This window comes from Pleurodeles waltl, chromosome 4_1 (genome assembly GCF_031143425.1).
Source record: "Pleurodeles waltl isolate 20211129_DDA chromosome 4_1, aPleWal1.hap1.20221129, whole genome shotgun sequence".
NCBI lineage: Eukaryota > Metazoa > Chordata > Amphibia > Caudata > Salamandridae > Pleurodeles > Pleurodeles waltl.
The window spans coordinates 658387306-658401713 of record NC_090442.1 but is presented as its reverse complement, the minus strand read 5'-3'; the positions used below and the strand labels follow the sequence as shown (position 1 = coordinate 658401713).

The window sequence follows — 14408 nt, the reverse complement described above, 5'->3', positions numbered from 1 at the left end:
AACAATTTTAAAGCAGAATGAAAATCCTCTAAAAAAAACAACAACTGTGTAATAAAGGCACATCTTAGTCCATCGTTGTTTTGCTCACCATGCCAACTCAGATTAGGCCCAGTTATACGCAAATCAGCCTTGGTCCTGCTCCAATAGGAACAGTCCAGTCCCTCTGCCTTGCCAAGTCCTCTCTGCAAAGGAACACAAGCGACCTAAGGCCAGTTCAGAGAGTACCTGACTTTGCAGTTCGGGCAGGACTGCTCTTATTGGAGTAGGATCAAGGTTGATTTACATATGTCTGGATCTATACTAAGTAGCATGGCGGGGCAAAAAATGAAACACGATGGACTGGGATGCAGCCCCAAGAAATAATCAGTGGCTGAGATTAATTCAGGAATTCCACCCATCACTTTTTATTTACTTCAATGAGTGTGATGGGCAAACCCAGAAATTTGTCCCGTGCTCACTGTGCCACTAGAATCAAGCAGCACCCAATTGAAGGGTACCAACTGGGGTGACGCCAAAATTGGGTTGCTTGTATTCTGTTCAAAGAGGACCTGGCTTGGCAGTTCAGGCTAGGCTGTTCCTACTGAACCAGGACCAAAGCTGATTTACATATGACTTGGTCTAATCGGAGATGGCATGGTGAGCAAAAAATGATGGATTGGGATGCAGCAGTCAGTAATAACCAGTGGCTGAGATTAATTCAAGTATCTCACCCATCACTTTTTTGTTTACGTCAGTGTGACGCCCTAAGAGTGCCGTGTATGTACAGACCTGGGTCTTGTGCTCATTGTGCCACTCAAACCAAGCTGCACCCAACTGAAGCCCCAATCGGGATGAAAATGATCTTGGGTTGCTTGTGTTCTGGTTTAAGGAACCAGAGTTGGCCATTAGGGTTGGGTTGTTCCTGTTAGAACAGGATAGAGGTTGATTTGCATAGGATTAGGTCTAATCTTTGGGGCATGGTTTGCAAAATAACAATGGATTGTGATGTGGCCCTCAGTAATTACCAGTGGGTGAGATTAAATCAAGCATCCCACAAATCACATGTTTGTGTACTAGGGACAAATGTCAGTCTAAGCTGTTTCTTATAAATGGCCAGGCAAGAGATCTGTCACCTTTCAAACCAATTAGGCACTATTGGTGAGTTCTTAAGAAAGCCTTATATTAAGTACCAAAGGTTGCCTAACCTAACTTTGTTACATTTATTAATAACAGCACTAAAAGATTTGCTTGGATGGCATATAACCTTCTTACCTGTGCTGTCGGTTTCATCATTTGCATAGGAGATCGAAAGAGTCTTCCCTAGTAAGCTTCTACCTTTTCTAAAATACAAGCTTTATGAGACGAAATCAAAGTTTAAATGAACTTACTTGAATTTAATTTGATGTTCCAGAACTTGAAAACAGAAGAACTTCGCATGATCATCACTGAAACAGAGGAATACATCAAGTCAGTGGAAGATTCTGAATATACCATCCTGTCATCCAACTGTCCAATATTGAATTCAGCTTTATGTAACTATGTTTTAATTTAACACATATTTTTCTACAATCGACAAGCTGTAATAACAGCAAGTAATTTTTTGTACAGATTTCTGACTGGAATGCATCTCTCCTCACTTAAAGGAGATCTATCCATTCAGTTAATGCTGCTCCTACACTAGCAGTCAAACCCGGTTACAAGGCAATCATGCACATTTCAGTAATGTTTTTGTAGTTTCTTAACATTACCATATGCAATATGATCAGATCAATTGAATGCCAAAATTGCCCCAGTGCTCCAATCAGCTGCACGAAAGCTAGTGTTTTTAGATACTAAGAATTCCCCTAAAACAGTATCAAAATAAAATAATGGACACATCAAGTAATTCTGGACTTTGACAGCCTGTTTCAGAAGAGTTATGATTGGTAATCGGTAATCAATTTTGTAAAGAAATGGCTCCCTGTTGCAGTTACCCCCCACTTTTTGCCTGATACTGATGCTGACTTGACTGAGAAGTGTGCTGGGACCCTGCTAACCAGGCCCCAGCACCAGTGTTCTTTCACCTAAAATGTACCATTGTTTCCACAATTGGCACAACCCTTGCACCTAGGTAAGTCCCTTGTAACTGGTACCCCTGGTACCAAGGGCCCTGATGCCAGGGAAGGTCTCTAAGGGCTGCAGCATGTCTTATGCCACCCTAGGGACCCCTCACTCAGCACAGACACACTGCTTGCCAGCTTGTGTGTGCTGATGGGGAGAAAATGACTAAGTCGACATGGCACTCCCCTCAGGGTGCCATGCCAACCTCCCACTGCCTGTGGCATAGGTAAGTCACCCCTCTAGTAGGCCTTACAGCCCTAAGGCAGGGTGCACTATACCACAGGTGAGGGCATATGTGCATGAGCACTATGCCCCTACAGTGTCTAAGCAAAACCTTAGACATTGTAAGTGCAGGGTAGCCGTAAGAGTATATGGGCTGGGAGTCTGTCAAAAACGAACTCCACAGCTCCATAATGGCTACACTGAATACTGGGAAGTTTAGTATCAAACTTCTCAGAATAATAAACCCACACTGATGCCAGTGTTGGATTTATTAAAAAAATGCACACAGAGGGCATCTTAGAGATACCCCCTGTATTTTACCCAATTGTTCAGTGCAGGACTGACTGGTCTGTGCCAGTCTGCTGCTGAGAGACAAGTGTCTGACCTCATGCGGTGAGAGCCTTTGTGCTCTCTGAGGACAGAAACAAAGCCTGCTCTGGGTGGAGGTGCTTCACACCTCCCCCCTGCAGGAACTTTAACACCTAGCAGTGAGCTTCAAAGGCTCAAGCTTCGTGTTACAATGCCCCAGGGCACTCCAGCTAGTGGAGATGCCCACCCCCTGGACCCAGCCCCCACTTTTGGCGGCAAGTCCAGGAGAGATAATGAGAAAAACAAGGAGGAGTCACTGGCCAGTCAGGACAGCCCCTAAGGTGTCCTGAGCTGAGGTGACTCTGACTTTTAGAAATCCTCCATCTTGTAGAAGGAGGATTCCCCCAATAGGGATAGGAATGTGACCCCCTCCCCTTGGGAGGAGGCACAAAGAGGGTGTATCCACCCTCAGGGCTAGTAGCCATTGGCTACTAACCCCCCAGACCTAAACACGCCCTTAAATTTAGTATTTAAGGGCTACCCTGAACCCTAGAAAATTAGATTCCTGCAACTACAAGAAGAAGGACTGCCCAGCTGAAAACCCCTGCAGCGGAAGACCAGAAGACGACAACTGCCTTGGCTCCAGAAACTCACCGGCCTGTCTCCTGCCTTCCAAAGATCCTGCTCCAGCGACGCCTTCCAAAGGGACCAGCGACCTCGACATCCTCTGAGGACTGCCCCTGCTTCGAAAAGACAAGAAACTCCCGAGGACAGCGGACCTGCCCCAAGAAAAGCTGCAACTTTGTTTCCAGCAGCTTTAAAGAACCCTGCAAGCTCCCCGCAAGAAGCGTGAGACTTGCCACATTGCACCCGGCGACCCCGACTCGGCTGGTGGCGATCCAACACCTCAGGAGGGACCCCAGGACTACTCTGATACTGTGAGTACCAAAACCTGTCCCCCCTGAGCCCCCACAGCGCCGCCTGCAGAGGGAATCCCGAGGCTTCCCCTGACCGCGACTCTTTGAACCTAAAGTCCCGACGCCTGGGAGAGACCCTGCACCCGCAGCCCCCAGGACCTGAAGGACCGGACTTTCACTGGAGGAGTGACCCCCAGGAGTCCCTCTCCCTCGCCCAAGTGGAGGTTTCCCCGAGGAATCCCCCCCTTGCCTGCCTGCAGCGCTGAAGAGATCCCGAGATCTCTCATAGACTAACATTGAAAACCCGACGCTTGTTTCTACACTGCACCCGGCCGCCCCCGCGCTGCTGAGGGTGAAATCTCTGTGTGGACTTGTGTCCCCCCCGGTGCCCTACAAAACCCCCCTGGTCTGCCCTCCGAAGACGCGGGTACTTACCTGCAAGCAGACCGGAACCGGGGCACCCCCTTCTCTCCATTCTAGCCTATGTGTTTTGGGCACCACTTTGAACTCTGCACCTGACCGGCCCTGAGCTGCTGGTGTGGTGACTTTGGGGTTGCTCTGAACCCCCAACGGTGGGCTACCTTGGACCAAGAACTAAGCCCTGTAAGTGTCTTACTTACCTGGTTAACCTAACAAATACTTACCTCCCCTAGGAACTGTGAAAATTGCACTAAGTGTCCACTTTTAAAACAGCTATTTGTCAATAACTTGAAAAGTATACATGCAATTTTGATGATTTGAAGTTCCTAAAGTACTTACCTGCAATACCTTTCGAATGAGATATTACATGTAGAATTTGAACCTGTGGTTCTTAAAATAAACTAAGAAAAGATATTTTTCTATATAAAAACCTATTGGCTGGATTTGTCTCTGAGTGTGTGTACCTCATTTATTGTCTATGTGTATGTACAACAAATGCTTAACACTACTCCTTGGATAAGTCTACTGCTCGACCACACTACCACAAAATAGAGCATTAGTATTATCTATTTTCACCACTATTTTACCTCTAAGGGGAACCCTTGGACTCTGTGCATGCTATTCCTTACTTTGAAATAGCACATACAGAGCCAACTTCCTACATTGGTGGATCAGCGGTGGGGTACAAGACTTTGCATTTGCTGGACTACTCAGCCAATACCTGATCACACGACAAATTCCAAAATTGTCATTAGAAATTGATTTTTGCAATTTGAAAAGTTTTCTAAATTCTTAAAAGACCTGCTAGGGCCTTGTGTTAGATCCTGTTTAGCATTTCTTTTAGAGTTTAAAAGTTTGTAAAAGTTTGAATTAGATTCTAGAACCAGTTGTAGATTCTTAAAAAGTATTCCAACTTTTAGAAGCAAAATGTCTAGCACAGATGTGACTGTGGTGGAACTCGACACCACACCTTACCTCCATCTTAAGATGAGGGAGCTAAGGTCACTCTGTAAAATAAAGAAAATAACAATGGGCCCCAAACCTACCAAAATACAGCTCAAGGAGCTTTTGGCAGAGTTTGAAAAGGCCAACCCCTCTGAGGGTGGCAACTCAGAGGAAGAGGATAGTGACTTGGAGGAAAATTCCCCCCTACCAGTCCTATCTAGGGAGAACAGGGTCCCTCAAACCCTGACTCCAAAAATAATAGTCAGAGATGCTGGTTCCCTCACAGGAGAGACCAACACCTCTGAAATCACTGAGGATAACTCCAGTGAAGATGACCCCCTGTTAGCCAGGATGGTCAAAAGATTGGCTTTGGAAAAGCAGCTCCTAGCCATAGAAAGGGAAAGAAAAGAGATGGGCCTAGGTCCCATCGATGGTGGCAGCAACTTAAATAGGGTCAGAGATTCTCCTGACATCCTAAAAATCCCCAAAGGGATTGTAACAAAATATGAAGATGGTGATGACATCACCAAATGGTTCACAGCTTTTGAGAGGGCTTGTGTAACCAGAAAAGTAAACAGATCTCACTGGGGTGCTCTCCTTTGGGAAATGTTCACTGGAAAGTGTAGGGATAGACTCCTCACACTCTCTGGAAAAGATGCAGAATCTTATGACCTCATGAAGGGTACCCTGATTGAGGGCTTTGGATTCTCCACTGAGGAGTATAGGATTAGATTCAGGGGGGCTCAAAAATCCTCGAGCCAGACCTGGGTTGATTATGTTGACTACTCAGTGAAAACACTGGATGGTTGGGTAACTGGAAATGAAGTGTATGACTATGTTGGGCTTTATAATTTGTTTATGAAAGAACACATTTTAAGTAACTGCTTCAATGAAAAGTTGCATCAGTATCTGGTAGACCTAGGTCCAATTTCTCCCCAAGAATTGGGAAAGAAGGCAGACCACTGGGTCAAGACTAGGGTAACCAAAACTTCCACTGGGGGTGACCAAAAGAAAGGGGTTACAAAGCCTCCCCAGGAGAAAGTGGGTGACACTAGAAACAAAGAAAAAGAGTCCCCTGTAGGCCCCCAAAAACCAGACCAGGTGGGTGGGCCCAGAGACACAACCCAAAACAAAGGTGGGTACCAGGGTAAGAGCTGGGATGCCACTAAGGCATGGTGCCATAACTGTAAACAGACAGGGCACCACACCAAGGACACTTCTTGTCCCAAAAACCGACCCCCTAGCAAAACCCCAGGGGTAACCAGTGTAGCCATTGGAGATGACTCCTCAGATGAGGAGGTCTTCATAGCCTTCAACTGGAAAAAGGGCCCAACAGGTGAGTTGGAGATTCCAGAGGGAAGTAGACACTTCCACCACCTACTGGTGAATGGAATCCCAGCCACTGCCCTGAGAGACACTTGTGCCAGTCACACTATTGTGCATGACAGGCTGGTGTTCTCAAACCAGTACATCCCAGGTGAGATGGCCAGAGTAAGAGTTAGCCCAGACAGGGTCACTGATAGGCCTGTGGCTTTTGTGCCCATAGAAGTGGGTGGAACTTTTAGCTGGAGAAGGGTGGTAGTCAGTACAGACCTCCCCCTTGATTGTCTCCTTGGAAATGACTACCCAGAGGTTAGTCAGAGCCCAAGAGAGGAACTGGTCCAGTGTCAGTCCTCTCCCAAGGATTCTGGAGTGCCTGCCTCTGCAGTAAATGCAAGTAGGCCCCAGAAGAAAAAGAAAAGGAAACAGAGTAGGAAAGGTGGACAACCTTTAGCCAAGGTTCCAGCAAGCCAAGGAGATTCTGCTCCAGTAGGGGAGAACTCCAAAAGTGGCTCTGATAAAGTCCAACCTGACCCACAAGAAGTCCTGGCTAGTCAGGCAACTGTTAAGCCTGAGTGGGTGGCTCCTCAGCTAACAGAAGAAAGAGTGGAAGAAGGGTGTTTACTACAAGATGTGGTAACCCCCCACTCTAATACAGCAGACAGGCACCCTGAACCCAAAGAAGCCTGTAACTTAGCCCCTTCCCTTGTAGGTGAGCTAAAGGTGTGGTTCTGGGCACTGATAGCTGTCAGTGGCCTCTGCTGGGTGTTAGCCTTTATGGCTGCACTATCCTTGGCATGGTGGTCTGACCCCATGCCAAATAGCAAGTTAGGCCCCCTGACCCTGTTGGTCATGGTGGGGTTACTCCAGCTCTGGGTAACCTCTTTGGGTAAGCTAGGGGTGACCCTGGCTAAGATAAGATTAGCAGAGGTGGATACCTCTAACCCCAAAATAGAGAGAATGGGTGAAGACATAAAAAGCACAGACAAGAGGCAGTTCAGACTAGGTCCTATCACTGTGGGAGTGGGTCAGTTCCCCAGAGGGAATGACCTGAACAGGAGGATGTAAGGCAGAGTAGGCCCTGCAACAAACCAGCCTATTTCCTCTACTCTTCCTCGCCTGACAGACTAGGAAGACTCTCCCAGCTTTGGCTGAGTCTCCTGGCCTGTGGGCTGGGGGGGGCTTGTGTAAAGAAATGGCTCCCTGTTGCAGTTACCCCCCACTTTTTGCCTGATACTGATGCTGACTTGACTGAGAAGTGTGCTGGGACCCTGCTAACCAGGCCCCAGCACCAGTGTTCTTTCACCTAAAATGTACCATTGTTTCCACAATTGGCACAACCCTTGCACCTAGGTAAGTCCCTTGTAACTGGTACCCCTGGTACCAAGGGCCCTGATGCCAGGGAAGGTCTCTAAGGGCTGCAGCATGTCTTATGCCACCCTAGGGACCCCTCACTCAGCACAGACACACTGCTTGCCAGCTTGTGTGTGCTGATGGGGAGAAAATGACTAAGTCGACATGGCACTCCCCTCAGGGTGCCATGCCAACCTCCCACTGCCTGTGGCATAGGTAAGTCACCCCTCTAGTAGGCCTTACAGCCCTAAGGCAGGGTGCACTATACCACAGGTGAGGGCATATGTGCATGAGCACTATGCCCCTACAGTGTCTAAGCAAAACCTTAGACATTGTAAGTGCAGGGTAGCCGTAAGAGTATATGGGCTGGGAGTCTGTCAAAAACGAACTCCACAGCTCCATAATGGCTACACTGAATACTGGGAAGTTTAGTATCAAACTTCTCAGAATAATAAACCCACACTGATGCCAGTGTTGGATTTATTAAAAAAATGCACACAGAGGGCATCTTAGAGATACCCCCTGTATTTTACCCAATTGTTCAGTGCAGGACTGACTGGTCTGTGCCAGTCTGCTGCTGAGAGACAAGTGTCTGACCTCATGCGGTGAGAGCCTTTGTGCTCTCTGAGGACAGAAACAAAGCCTGCTCTGGGTGGAGGTGCTTCACACCTCCCCCCTGCAGGAACTGTAACACCTAGCAGTGAGCTTCAAAGGCTCAAGCTTCGTGTTACAATGCCCCAGGGCACTCCAGCTAGTGGAGATGCCCACCCCCTGGACCCAGCCCCCACTTTTGGCGGCAAGTCCAGGAGAGATAATGAGAAAAACAAGGAGGAGTCACTGGCCAGTCAGGACAGCCCCTAAGGTGTCCTGAGCTGAGGTGACTCTGACTTTTAGAAATCCTCCATCTTGTAGAAGGAGGATTCCCCCAATAGGGATAGGAATGTGACCCCCTCCCCTTGGGAGGAGGCACAAAGAGGGTGTATCCACCCTCAGGGCTAGTAGCCATTGGCTACTAACCCCCCAGACCTAAACACGCCCTTAAATTTAGTATTTAAGGGCTACCCTGAACCCTAGAAAATTAGATTCCTGCAACTACAAGAAGAAGGACTGCCCAGCTGAAAACCCCTGCAGCGGAAGACCAGAAGACGACAACTGCCTTGGCTCCAGAAACTCACCGGCCTGTCTCCTGCCTTCCAAAGATCCTGCTCCAGCGACGCCTTCCAAAGGGACCAGCGACCTCGACATCCTCTGAGGACTGCCCCTGCTTCGAAAAGACAAGAAACTCCCGAGGACAGCGGACCTGCCCCAAGAAAAGCTGCAACTTTGTTTCCAGCAGCTTTAAAGAACCCTGCAAGCTCCCCGCAAGAAGCGTGAGACTTGCCACATTGCACCCGGCGACCCCGACTCGGCTGGTGGCGATCCAACACCTCAGGAGGGACCCCAGGACTACTCTGATACTGTGAGTACCAAAACCTGTCCCCCCTGAGCCCCCACAGCGCCGCCTGCAGAGGGAATCCCGAGGCTTCCCCTGACCGCGACTCTTTGAACCTAAAGTCCCGACGCCTGGGAGAGACCCTGCACCCGCAGCCCCCAGGACCTGAAGGACCGGACTTTCACTGGAGGAGTGACCCCCAGGAGTCCCTCTCCCTCGCCCAAGTGGAGGTTTCCCCGAGGAATCCCCCCCTTGCCTGCCTGCAGCGCTGAAGAGATCCCGAGATCTCTCATAGACTAACATTGAAAACCCGACGCTTGTTTCTACACTGCACCCGGCCGCCCCCGCGCTGCTGAGGGTGAAATCTCTGTGTGGACTTGTGTCCCCCCCGGTGCCCTACAAAACCCCCCTGGTCTGCCCTCCGAAGACGCGGGTACTTACCTGCAAGCAGACCGGAACCGGGGCACCCCCTTCTCTCCATTCTAGCCTATGTGTTTTGGGCACCACTTTGAACTCTGCACCTGACCGGCCCTGAGCTGCTGGTGTGGTGACTTTGGGGTTGCTCTGAACCCCCAACGGTGGGCTACCTTGGACCAAGAACTAAGCCCTGTAAGTGTCTTACTTACCTGGTTAACCTAACAAATACTTACCTCCCCTAGGAACTGTGAAAATTGCACTAAGTGTCCACTTTTAAAACAGCTATTTGTCAATAACTTGAAAAGTATACATGCAATTTTGATGATTTGAAGTTCCTAAAGTACTTACCTGCAATACCTTTCGAATGAGATATTACATGTAGAATTTGAACCTGTGGTTCTTAAAATAAACTAAGAAAAGATATTTTTCTATATAAAAACCTATTGGCTGGATTTGTCTCTGAGTGTGTGTACCTCATTTATTGTCTATGTGTATGTACAACAAATGCTTAACACTACTCCTTGGATAAGTCTACTGCTCGACCACACTACCACAAAATAGAGCATTAGTATTATCTATTTTCACCACTATTTTACCTCTAAGGGGAACCCTTGGACTCTGTGCATGCTATTCCTTACTTTGAAATAGCACATACAGAGCCAACTTCCTACAAATTTCTAATCAAATGCTTTTACATTGCTAATTAAGAGAATCTTAACTCTGCAAAAGGACACAAAGCATGCAAACACCTTTAAAATGTCACAAGAATTACACAGTTGCAGAAAAGTCCTGCGGGGCCACAATAAATGTGCTCATATGTTCCGTGCATGTGTGGCCATGCTCCTAAATGCCGCCCACAGTGCCAAGAAGTCAATCAAATGGTCAATATGGTGCTATAAAAAAATGTGTAGTATAGGTTATAGTTATCTTGGACACAGGCTCACAGCTATTATTTGAGGAGGCAATTTGACATGTTCATGGAAGGTGGTACGGTGTATCAAATATGCACCAAAGAATATCTATGACTGCTATCCACTGCTGAAACTATACATTATGTAGTATTTGGTGAGGGCTCATTTGTGTCCATGATCTTATACCATGAATGTTCATAGGAAGCATAACCATTGGGAATAGGATAGGCTCCTATTTCAAATACTGTCCTCTCGACATCAAAGAAACACATGCAAAAGCCCTTGGCACAGACTTCAGAAGTACCTATTTGTGATGTAGCCATATAGCTCCCGCAAGATTCAGAATTCAAGCTTATTACATCACAGAATGAACTGTGCACTGGAATAAATCTATCAAGGATCCATCTTCTGAAGTGAGCGGCAGAAGGGAATCTGCTGCTTCCTCAAGGAGATAACACCCACCCCACGGGGTTCCCTCCAGATATAATAGTGGTTACCTCAATTTGTTGTTACTAATGTTGGTGGGATTAAACAAAACAAAAACACTACCCATTTAACAAGTTAGTTTTCCAAAGCAGGGAGCAGAGTTCCACCATTTGGTAAAATCACATATCATTTTGCCCAGTGATAATGATTTGCAATGATTACCCTAAAGAAAATGGTTAAATACTTGTTGTCTTAGCTCTACATAATAGGCACCCTTCAATAAAGTTGTAAAATGTATACTAATTATCAACTGCATGCGAGAACCCCAGAACATTTTTCCCCAAATATTTAACCCAGAAAGGGTGAACAGTCCAGCCTGTCCAAATGCAGTGCTATCCTTTCCACCTAAGGCAAGATTTTCTCAAATTTAAAAGTATTTAAAAAATAAAACCCCTCTTAAAATTCACTACATTACTTATAACTCAAACTGCCACATGTGTCTAAACCATAAATGAAAGAGCAGCCTACAAGCCTTTAACATTAGTTTTATTAAGAGTCCAGGGGCCCTATTACACAGAGTGCACTTCCTCTAATTGCGCCACGGCAAGCCTCAAAACAAGTGTGCTGGGTGCAAACAGAGAAAGTGTGCCTTATTAAATTGAATGCGCCGACTCTAGGGAAGACGCAAACTCATGCCTCCCCCAGGACAGCACAATCAAGTGAAAAAAACAGAACAGCTTTGAAGCAGCTGCTCTGTGTTTCACTGTGCATGCAGCAACCCACCTGCACTTTTAAGAAGGATTAGAGATCCCCTTGCAGGCGATGCAGTGAATGACTGCAACTACCTGCAATGGGATGCGTAGGGGGTCTATAGGACCTCCTTTCCCCCTCTTGATGGCTGCTATCAGGGGGAGCACGGAGAGCTTTTTTGACTCTGCATTTGCGCCTATAACACATCACTGGCGCACAGGCAAAGGGATTCCCTCATTTGCATTGGGCCACGCCTCCAGGCAATTGAGGGAACACCCTCTGGTGAGAGCACTGGTGTTCTATGTGCGCCAGTGCTATCTGTATTACATAAGGGGCCGCACAAGCGTCTGCTGCCCTTTCTGTAATACCAAAGTACCCAAGGGCGCGCAAAGCAGGCGCACATGCCAGTTACGGCCCTAGGGCACTTTGAATAATTTTGTCCATAGTCTTTTGCAAATTCCACGATGCCTGGTACTGGCAACTGAGTCACAAAAGTATTTCCTTTTGAGGCTTTACTGAGCAGAACAAAAATTAATGCTTTGATCTTAAGGGCAGATACAATGCAGAGGAGGAGGGTGGGACATTTATGATTTAAATGACAATGTCCATGATGCAGAACCAAGACTAAAGTAAATAACCCTTTCTTATGCATTCTTGTGCTAAACAGCATTGTAAACATTAAATTAAAGTAGTGAGCACATTCATTGTTGTAGGAAAGTGCACCTTTTGAGAAGGTCACCCCCACTTTTTTGCCACTGGAACTGAGGTTTTTCAACAGAAGGTGCACTAGGTTCCTGCTAACCAGGTCCCCAGTTCCAGTGCTCTTTCCTAGTAAATGGTAACCCTGGAGCTAAGGCCTGGGTACTAAAGAAGGTTCCTAAGGTCTGCAGCATGTATTGTGCCACGCTAAGGGACCCTCCCTGCAATCTGCATGCAGCCTGCCATTACAGACTGTGTGTCATGGTGCAAACCATGAGTGAAAACTTGGCATGGCACACTCATTTTGTGCGATGACAGAGTCACTGTATACAATATATGTAAGTCACCCACATAGCAGGCCTTACAAATGCCAGTATTGGATTTATTATGACAGAGGGCACCATAGAGGTGTCCCCGAAAACCTACTAGTCCTCTAGTGGGCTGGTTGACTGATATTGAACTGCTTGCCTGGAGGGAGAGCCCAAGCTCTCAGAAGCTGGAAACAAAGCCTCCTCCTGGGGAAGGTGTTATCACCTCCTCCATCAGGATGGCTAGTGAATCTGCAAATCAAGGCCCGGGACTTTGAAGTCCCTGCAGTCTTTGATATGAGACCTCGGCTTCCTCCAGACTTAGGAGATGCCACACCCTGCCCTGAGGCCAATTTGGCACCAGGATCAGCGGGAAATTTGCAATGCAAGTAGGTGTTTCACTACCCGGCTAGTCACACCCCTAAGGTGGGTTGTCTGATGTCCTCCAAGAAGGAAGGGTTCCACTAGCTTGTTTTTGGTGGAATCAGAAATTCAGGGACAGGGTTATGCCCACTCCCCACAGAAGGTGGTCCTATAGCTCGTGTAGCCACCCTAGGGGTGATTAGCCCATTGGATACTACCCTTCACTCCCCTAAATTGAGTACGTAGGTGGCGCCCTGACACCAGGACTTCAGATTTCCTTGACTACAAAAAGGAGGACAAAGAAAAGCCGCAGGCACAAGAAATGTGTTGTGACTGAGGACTTGGTGCAAAACCCTGCCTGCCTGCTTTTATTTCGACAATTGCAAAGACCCGACTCATCCTATAGCTAAGTATTTGCCCAGAGCCTTGGAGGACTGCCAGCACTTCGCCCCCCAGTCAGCATCTCCCTTGCAGTGGTGGAGCCACTTCCCTGCACCAGCAGGCACCAACCGCGACTGGCTGGCTCTCCGTTTTGCAGACCATCGGGTCCACCAGGGGAGCATCTCATCAGGAGGAGGATCCGAGTGCCCAGAAGTGCAGCACTGTCGCCCTAGCCTGGTTCTGAGAAGCTTGAACCTGCCTGGAGCCACCCTGCACCAATACCCAGAGTACCACCGCCAGTTGCACACACCAATGCTTGTTTAGCATCTAGCGGAAAACCAACGCCGCCCAGCCTGACCTACCTATGAGGAACGTCAGCATCACCAAGGCCTTCACGAGAGTGGCCTTGCTGCTTTGTTTTACCCCGTCTCCAGGTGGGCCCCAAGAATTCAGAGTCTCTAACACCAGGGACCAGCCGGACAAAACACCTCTGCGCCCGAGCTCCTGAGCCCAGGCTCAAGAGAATCAATGATGTTTCTGCAGAGCTGAGACTGTCAGGAACCGAACCCCCACCCCCTTCCCACCCCCGTGGATTCAGCCGGACTTGTCACAAGGCCCCACTTGCAGCCCTTTCTTCCAGGTATTGCTCCCATTGACTTTACCGCATAGCGTATGAGGCTCCTATCACAAGGAGCACCTAAGGACCTTGGCACCTACTTACCTTAAGTCCAGAAGATCAGTCGTGAAAGTTGATTGGAAGTGACCCTTTGCAGTGTACGTTTTCCCCACAGGTTAACGTTACTGTGTTCGAGGCTCTTTCCTCAAATCTGGCAGCTGTTCTTTCTAAGTGTTGAAATATCACTAACTCAAAGTACTTACCTGGTTCTGTAGATCGTAGTGTCTAAATTAAGATAAAAATCTATGCAATTTTTATCTATCTATGTTATTCTATGTTATTTTTCTATGCTGGTCTTGAGTTTCTTCCTTGACTGTCTCATTTATTGACGCTGTGTGTTCAACAAATGCTTATCACTACCCTCTGATAAGCCTAACTGCTCAACCACACTACCAGAAAAGAGAGCTTTAAGGATTATTATTTTGACCCCTGTAAAACAATAAGGGTCGTCTGTACTATCCTCAAAGTGTACTCCCACAT

At 47.6% G+C, this 14408-nt stretch overlaps 1 protein-coding gene across 1 annotated transcript in view; it reads right to left on the bottom strand.

Moving 5' to 3' along the window:
- The window catches only part of XPOT (exportin for tRNA), a 710192-nt gene that overhangs the window by 633475 nt on the left and 62309 nt on the right, over positions 1 to 14408 (bottom strand). Inside the window, exon 4 of the mRNA XM_069229126.1 lies at positions 1368 to 1424. Within this exon, the coding sequence (XP_069085227.1) occupies positions 1368 to 1424 (57 nt within the window). The remainder of the gene's footprint in view (positions 1 to 1367; positions 1425 to 14408) is intronic.